Source organism: Xiphophorus hellerii, chromosome 16 (genome assembly GCF_003331165.1).
Source record: "Xiphophorus hellerii strain 12219 chromosome 16, Xiphophorus_hellerii-4.1, whole genome shotgun sequence".
In the NCBI taxonomy this organism is placed as follows: Eukaryota; Metazoa; Chordata; class Actinopteri; order Cyprinodontiformes; family Poeciliidae; genus Xiphophorus; species Xiphophorus hellerii.
The window spans coordinates 15025790-15034527 of record NC_045687.1 but is presented as its reverse complement, the minus strand read 5'-3'; the positions used below and the strand labels follow the sequence as shown (position 1 = coordinate 15034527).

At 38.6% G+C, this 8738-nt stretch overlaps 1 protein-coding gene across 1 annotated transcript; it reads left to right on the top strand.

The window, feature by feature from the left end:
* The first annotated feature begins 298 nt into the window (after positions 1-298).
* LOC116736273 (somatostatin receptor type 5-like) lies at positions 299-8510 on the top strand. The gene is made up of 4 exons (XM_032588650.1): positions 299-1312; positions 3849-4544; positions 4644-4988; positions 6022-8510. Exons 2-4 carry the CDS (start codon positions 3870-3872, stop codon positions 6094-6096), a joined length of 1095 nt encoding a protein of 364 aa, XP_032444541.1. The 5' UTR covers positions 299-1312; positions 3849-3869; the 3' UTR covers positions 6097-8510.
* Positions 8511-8738: the final 228 nt, after the last annotated feature.

Genomic DNA, 8738 nt, shown 5'->3' with positions numbered 1-8738 from the left:
ATGTTCTAATGTTTGTTTAGTTACATTAATATTTAAAATTAAGGACTGTTTTGTCTTTTCTATTTTTGTAATGGTGAATGATAATTACCAGTGGTAGCAAGCGTAATGCATCAGATGACTTCAAACAGAATAACAATGGGGTTTTTTGACATTAAAAATGTGTTAAAGTTTACATAGAGAGAGACATGTACTGTAGGTTTGAGGGCTAAGAGTGAAGATTGCATCTAGCAAATTAGGATATTTGCTCCAATACATTTTTGCACGTGTACGATAGGTCTATGGTGGTAAAGAACAAACAGAACCAAAATGCAGATGGGTAGATTTACCCATGGGTTTAATTACCCATCTACCAAGGGAAATTAAACTCATTCGATCTACAATCATGATCAAAAGAAAGTGGAACTGGACGCTTTGCATTCAAAGGAATAAGCTGGAGGAACCAGGAACTTGCTAGAGGTATAAGTTATCCTTCCTGATCTTGGAACAACTTTGGATCCCCCAGAGTGCGGTTACATTATGCCAAATTCAAAAAACAATGGATGAATAAAGAAACTTTCCAAAACCAGCAAACAGACTTTGACTGCTCAAGTTAGTGAAACTGGAGGATCAGATTTTGTCCATCTCTGGGGTCTCTGTAGTTCTCTACAAGTCCAAGATAAAACACATTCTGTGTGCCTGTATGTGCAGCAGCCTTGTGCTAACTCTGCATTGACAGAGATGAGAGCAACATAAAACTAATGACTTGAGCTCAGACTACCACCATCAAATCTTAATCCTGCCTAATCTGTTCTCACAATTCACCATCTTTTCTCTTTTCTTCCCAAACACCTCCAGGAGGACTCAGACTCAACCATTTAGATCTGACTAATTCAGTAGAAGAGGGAAAGGTATATATTTTAGTTGGCGGCTTGAAATTCGCCAAGAAGAGGAAAGAAATGAACTTATTGTCATTTAATTTGCACCAACAAATGGTATTGGAGGTGTTGACAACAAGCCGTGGGCGGGACCGTTTAATCCAAACGCTGTGTGACGTTTTCCCCACTTAAATACAGACAAGGTTCCCGCTGCGCAGAGGCTTTCCCATCTTCGCAGGAGAGTGCCGCATTGTTCTTACCGATGAACTTTGAAGCAGTTACTAAAAGAAAGTTAATAATCTGAGCATGTCAGCATGGATGCTAGAGCACGAGGATTTAAGGAAAAATAGAGCAAACTTGGATAACAAGTGGTGTTTGTATCAAGGATCGGGAGAGAAGCGCAGAAAGAGTGAACAGTCCCATCACCGCATGAGCGTTGGAGTCGCAGAAGCGCACAGGTAGGTTGGATCTCCATCTGCACAGCATGGACAACACCTGGAAGTGAAATTACAAATTGATTTCTTGTATGTAGGCCCTGAACATCTTCAGTGTGAATCGCACAGCGAATCCAATTCCTACATTTACTTGTGCATTTTTACGCATTATAAAGATAATACATTTGCCGTGGGATAGGAGGTAACTAAATTGAATAAAAATCGCATACCTTTGTTTGTAGATGTTCCGTCTGTAGTTTCCATAATCTGTGACCGACAAGGATAATTTTAGATATCGTTGACTAATTTTGTGTCAATTAAATATTTATCCCACGCTGAGGAGTTTGCTCTTTGTTTATTTTTGTCTTAAAGATGTCACCAGTTACCCTAATTATGAAAACTTATTTCCGTTAATTTCCCTGGAGAGCGCGCGAAGCCATATGGTTTAAAGGGGGCGAGTAAATAAGCCCCAAGGGTTTTTTTTTTTTTTTTTTAGTTTTTTTTTTTTTTTACTGTGTGCACAAATCCAGCGGGCAGTCATATGAGCGCTTTTATAAGCTGCGGCATTTGGCAATTAGAGATTTATGGACAGAAATGTCAAACCCCTCTGCGGCCCGAAGAGGACAGAGACATATCGTGTTTGTTTTCCCAACATCACGCTGCGGGCTGCGCGTCGCTCCAGTGTTTTGGAGCGCGGTGCAGCGAGTCCTCACGTCAAAAGTTTTTATTTGTCCAAAACATCTTCACTGCCTCGGGTTGCAACGTTTGACATCTGACAATTATCCATCCGACTCTCCATTAGCTGAAGCCGCCTCAGCATTTTGCGTGAGTTGTTGAAGGCAAAGGCTCAAAGGTTGCTGTCCATCAACTGACACTAATATGATTATTATCGTTTTAGGGCAGCGAGATTCATAATGGTTGCTGTCATAATGACTGCAAGGATTAGCATAATGTCTACAGGTTTGGCATTTATGTTGTGCGGAAACATTTAGCTGATTGAGTTACAGTCAGAACATTAAACTTTGAGCAATGGGCTCATTTTTTATGGTTTGAAACAGAATCTGACCAGAATATGTGAAGTTAAGGATTTTCTTAGACATCACCTGCAGTTAAGGATATTTTAAGTCTTTAAAAACTACTTTGCTGTGAATATTGGTTGTTTAATAAATTGTTGTCTGTTTACATGTCAGCACATTATTTGCTTGTCAGTGTTGTAAACTTTTTTTATTTATTTATTTTTTTTGCAAAACTCACTGACCTGAATAAAAGCATTTTGGGGCTTTTAAGAGAAATTTATTAAAGCTGTGGAGTATAATACCGCGACTATTTGCTCTCTTTCTGATTTCTTTTGTTTTGCTTTTATGTCGGTACTTGCATTTCAGATCATCAAACAAACTCTTAAATCAGGAAATGATAACTTGCGTGAATGCAAAACACAGTTTTCAAATTATTATTGTGTTATTCTTTTAAGGGAACAAGCTATCCAACTTGTTCAAATAATCAATTAAAATCATAATAGATAAATCATTTAAACAGTACTTGTCAGACAGCATAAAGTAGGATAGTTGAGCTCACAAAGCAACTGATCACACACCAATCTAAAGAAATTTAAGAGCAAATGTGAAGCAAAGCCTTTGACATTCATTCAGGAAATGGTTACAAATGCGTTTCTAAGGTTATGGGAGCCTGTCAAACCACAGGGAAAGCCGTTCCCCACAAATGGAATAAATGTGGATCAGTGGCCAAACTTCTCAGGAGCTACCGATCATGACCTGGACAACTTGTCAAAGAGGTCAAAAAAGAACCCAGTACACAACATCTAAAGCACCGCAGGCCTTACTGGACTTAGCAAAGGTCAGCGTCCATGTTTCTACAATAAGAAAGAAACTACAGTGTGTGTTAGAAAACCACACACTGTATGATTAGATGTCCTATTTTTTGTGACTATATTTTTTTGATAATGTTAGATACTTGGAAATCATATTAGCTTACTTGAACTGTAAAAAACTGATATTTCATACTTGACAACCATAAACCAAGACAAACAGTTTTTAAAATCCGTTTAGCTTCTTATCTTTTAAAAGGACATTGTAATTTCGGAAACACATTGCTCTTCATTGATAATGTTACTGCTAACATAAATAACACATTAAGCACTCCAAATATCAAACCACTTCCCACGTTTTTTTTTTTTTATCTTTGTCTCCTTTATTGACATTTGGTCCATCTAGAGTGCCATTAAACCTGTTTAACTGATGCCATTCTTCTAAAAGTGCAATTTCCTTTTATAAGAAATTGCATGTTGGCCACGTTCCCAGACAGTTCACTGGAAAGTTTCTCTCCTCTCTTGGTAAATATGGGCCCCTTGCCCAGAGATTACCACACACACCTGTGTTGTGTCGAGTGTGTATAGTGCAGAAGTTTGACATAGCAATTGTTCTCTGAACTAGGAATTCACAGAATACTCAAACAGTCAGAATGAATTGTTCCTTCTAGGTAATGGCTGCCGTTGAAGCATAAATAACAATTACAATTGTGTACATGTCTTTTCTCTCTTAAGATAATCCTCCATAACATCAGCATGGACATCAGCAGCTCCTCCTTCAACATGACCAACTACAATGAGACAATAATGTCTGAGAATACCAGCAGCACCAACGATTCAGACACAACCCCACCAATGCCCTTTAGTGAGGTTACTGCAGTAATCTACACTACTGTCTTCATAGTGGGATTCTTGGGTAATGCATTAGTTATCTTTGTAGTTGCCCGCTACACCAAAATGAAGACAGTGACCAACATGTACATCCTGAATTTAGCCATGGCAGATGAACTCTACATCCTGGGGATCCCTTTAATAGGGACCAACAGTGCGCTATCCTACTGGCCATTTGGTAATTTCCTCTGCAAGGTGTCCATGACTTCTGATGGCATGAGCCAGTTCGCCTCCACCTTCTGCCTGACGCTGATGAGCATTGACCGCTTCCTCGCTGTGGTTTATCCTATTCGCAGTGCCAGATGGCGAAAGCCCCAAGTAGCCAAGATTTTAAATGGCCTGGTGTGGGTTATTTCATTCTTGATGGCGCTGCCGCTCACCATATTCTCGAGTGTGCAGGATAAGTTCAACACATGCAACATAAGCTGGCCTGATCCTTCAGCGAAGTGGTCACTTGCTTTTATCCTCTACACATCCATCATGGGCTTCTTCGGCCCTCTGATTGTCATCACCCTCTGCTATCTAATTATTGTCATCAAGGTAATTAAATGTTTACATATCCTCTTTGTCTTGAATTAGCAAAAAGCTTATGACTTTAATTTAGCTTCTCAAAATCTCACACCATCTTCCGTCTTTCAGGTGAAATCTGCAGGCCTACGCGCAGGCCTGACAAAGCGGCGCAAGTCAGAGCGCAAGGTGACTCGCATGGTGGTGATCATCGTGCTGGTCTTTGTGCTTTGTTGGCTTCCCTTTTTTATCGTCAACATTGTCAACCTGTTTCATGTCATCCCTGAGAGCAAATTCACTGCTGAACTCTACTTTTCCATGGTCATCCTCACCTACGTCAACTCCTGCGCCAACCCAGTCCTCTACGGTTTCCTCTCGGACAAATTCAACCAGAGCTTTAAGGCAGTGCTTTGCTTCTACAAGCAGGTGACTACTGCAACTACGGACCTAGTGGAGAGCAGACAGAATGGCAATAAGGTAAAAAAAAAAAAAGTTCTTATTTTCAATCAGAAAGTGCATAATGCCTGTAAAGTAAGTAGGTCCTAGTGTGGAATCCCTGCATGTAGATGGTGCCTCATGCATGTTTTCTCTCAGGGCACTCTGCTTTCTTCCAACCATCAAAAAGATCAATTGCTCACTCTTAATTCCTATGACATTATATTGACCGATTGATGTAGCCACAAGCCCCTCTGCAAACCTTCAAGAATCAAGCAGGAAAAAACAATGAATATGAATTACATAGAAGAGAACATGTTCATGTGAAAAATATTCTGAGTGAACACAGCTTCCTGTTTCTCTTAAACATGGAAGTTAGGCCTTTTTCTGTATTGGATGACATGCATGAGCAGGATCCAAATATGCTTCACTATTCTCTGGGGTTATGCTTTTTTGAAACATACTGGGGCAAAGAGGAAAACCTTAAATTTAGATGTTTTCACCATTTAGATGTTTTCATAAGTATTTTTGTACGAATACAACCACAAACCTTATTGTTTTTACTTAGTATTGTACATAATATAAAAGCTCAAAGTCTAATTGTGTAATTTTGAAGTAGAAGGAAAATTTTACAAATACAAAACTGACAATTATGGTGTGCAAATGTTTTCTACCCATTTTAGTCTTAAACATTTGATATAATCCAGAGGATTATTAAATTGCATTGTAAATAGAAACTACATGTGGGTTATTTATTCTACAGTTCTACTTTGTGGACAATTTAGAGGATTGTTAGAGAATCTTAGAGAAGAAGCAGCATCCTAAAGACCAAGGTACAAAGCAGAAGGGTCAGAGAAACGATTGTGGAGTATTTTACATCAAGCATGGGTTACAAACAGTATCCAACACTTTGAACATTTCACTGAGCACAGTTCATAAACAGAAAGTAGAAAGAGAATGGAAACCAAACCAAGACATGGTCTAACCTGAAAGCCATATAAATTGCCATATAAGAGATTAAATCTGTGCTGCTCCATAATCTTAAATCTCATATTTGTGTCTCATTTTTTCACAGTCCATCCAGATGGAGGTTGTAAAGAGTCCCGATGTTGAGCCTTTCACCGCAAAACCTGCAACGGATTGCCAGTAATTTCTGTTTTGTTGCTGATCCAACTTGTGCACTGGTGGACCACAAGGCATTCTGACGTTTTACCCATGGGGTTTCATGCTGACATGGAATTTCCTGACTTTATTTCGGTTTGCCCTGTTTTTCACTGTCACATCTCTGCAGAGGCTCACTGAACTGTCTGAAGACAGTTATTTTACCAATCACTGCATTTTTTTTTGTTACGTCTTTGTAAACTGCAATGGACAGTTATAATTTTTTGTTGTTGTAATATAAGATATTTACAAGACTGTCAAATAACTTTAATCCCTTTAGACTTATTTTTTTGTTTTTATGTGCCTGTTTTTAAGAAGATAATGCCTTTGTTTTAGTTTGCTGTCTATACCATTTGTTTTGGCTGTATATTTAGAATGACTGTTATTTAGCACAGAAAGACATCTTATGGATGTATTTTGCTACATTGTTCACCACTAGGTGACCAAATCAGGATAGTTTGATTTATTTACTGGCAAGAATCAACTGATTGGTGGTACTCTATGTGGCTAAAATGGGAAAGTGTAACAGAAGTATCGATGTCCTAATATAAAATCCAGAGGAAAAAATGTGATTGGTAAGAACGATCAACAGCATGACGACCTGTTGATCGTTATGCTTTGACAAGATTTTGACGAGCTTCAGTCATCTCCCCATAAAAGGCAGCAGCATTCACCCAAACAAATAGCCTTCTCTGCCCACTGGGCAGCTGCAAGCCCCCTTCCTCCATAAACTCTGATTGGACTGGATCTGAAGGCATCTGTTGGGAGCAAACCCAGCCCCAATGGACTTCACAACAATATGGTACCAGACATTCCAGGACACCACCAGATGTTGTTTGTGCACATTCTGATTTGTCAAAGCTTTAGTTTTAGGAGAAAATGAAGATCCTGCAGGTCATACTCTCATATATAGCTGATTGATTCCAGCTGTTGTTATATGTCTTATGTTATCCAGTTCTCAGTTTGTAATGTTTGCAGTATTTTTGTTGCAACAGAGAGAAAAATGACCTCCTGGCTGCCATTGTGGGGGCCTCATTCTAGGGTTTTATGTTGACTTGCAAATTTTTTACACATGTTTTAGTAATGTGAAAATTGTCTTCTAAAAAGACAGCCAATTGTTTTTTTTTTTCTCTCTCTCTCTCTTTGGCTTACCTCCAGTTTATGCAGTAAGGGTGGGATGATATGTGTGACATTAACACCTTTTATTTTTATCTGTTTTTTCTACTGACACTGACATTTCCTCACAGGTGTATCCTGACCCCAACAAAATGTTAATAATGTTCATAAGATGTTTGAATTTGTTTGAGAAACTAACCAAGTAAATAGGTCGATTAAATGACAAGACACATCACATTTATATGTATTGGTGAAAATGTGAATTCTGAAATAAAAGGTCAATCTAAATCGAGCATACAACATAAATGATAACATGAATACAGTATTATGAATGTTGATACACCCTAATTTTAGGGGTAAAAAACACCATTATTTAGTTCGAGGGTTTTCACAAATAAGAAAGAAATCTATACCACAACTTGAAAAAAGTATCCTTTCTTTTCACTGGATTTTGTGTTCTCACATCATATCACAACCACACCTTCTTGTGCTATTTGTCTAAAGTGCACTCATATATATTGCATTGTCTTGTTCAGCCCCTTCTCCAAGCTTGTTTACCGACAACCTGTTTTTGAGATGGTTCGTAGGGGTGAAGGCGCAGCAGACATTCTGCAGCCTGTGATGTCCTGTTTGTTTGTTGTCACGCTCCTTCAGGTCCATCAACCTTAATGTCAGTGGAAAAAGAATAAACCGTAAACAGTATCATTACAAAACAGAAGAAAGTTGCTAAACGAGAGCTGGTTTTGGATTGTTGGCTGATTCTGAGAAAGAGATAAGAGGAGGCTGAGATTACCTGACAGAAGGAAAACAAACAGAAGTTGGTTACTGAAGGGCATATTAAAGGTAATCCATGCCTGAGGACACAAACACTTACAGTGGATTATCCTTGCCACCAAACACTGTAACTTACAGAAAGACCTTAATGTGGTATTTAGCGATATAAAATAATTAACGAAATCCAAACTGACCTAAATCAACTGATATTTTATCTAATTTTCTGACAATAATGTAATCTACATTACTATATTACGTATGCGTGAATATATAGTGTCACGCTTATGTTGTTAGGAAACTAATGGTATCTGAAACAGAAAGAAATGTGAACCAAATTTATTTTGGAATTGTATTGTTTTAGATTTAGGGTCATTAGTAAGTAATAGGCAGTAATCATTCAACAGCTATTCTATGTAAATCTGTGATTAAAGTTAAGATTAATGCTTTGAAAAATGCAAGACTAAATTACTATGTAAACGCCCTATAAGAAGAATAAAGTTTGTTCTTTGCAAACATTGTTACGCCGATAAACTACAATGCTTTTACATCCATCCATTCACTGTCCTCCTATTGTCAGGGATTGCAGATCCAGGAGGAACGCCGCATCTTCCAGCTCATTCTGGGTGATCACAAGGTGTCCCAGGCCAAAAAAAGATGCACAGACCCTCTGGTGGAGTCTGAGTCATCCCTGGCGGTGTGTCTGGAAAAGCCCAAAAGGAGACACCCGATATTGCAACCTGG

Coding starts and splice junctions, on each gene's coding strand:
- LOC116736273 (XM_032588650.1), top strand. CDS start 3,870: ATGGACATCAGCAGCTCCTCCTTCAACATGACCAACTACAATGAGACA. Junction 4,545..4,643: donor ATCTAATTATTGTCATCAAG/GTAATTAAATGT, acceptor TCCGTCTTTCAG/GTGAAATCTGCAGGCCTACG. Junction 4,989..6,021: donor GCAGACAGAATGGCAATAAG/GTAAAAAAAAAA, acceptor ATTTTTTCACAG/TCCATCCAGATGGAGGTTGT.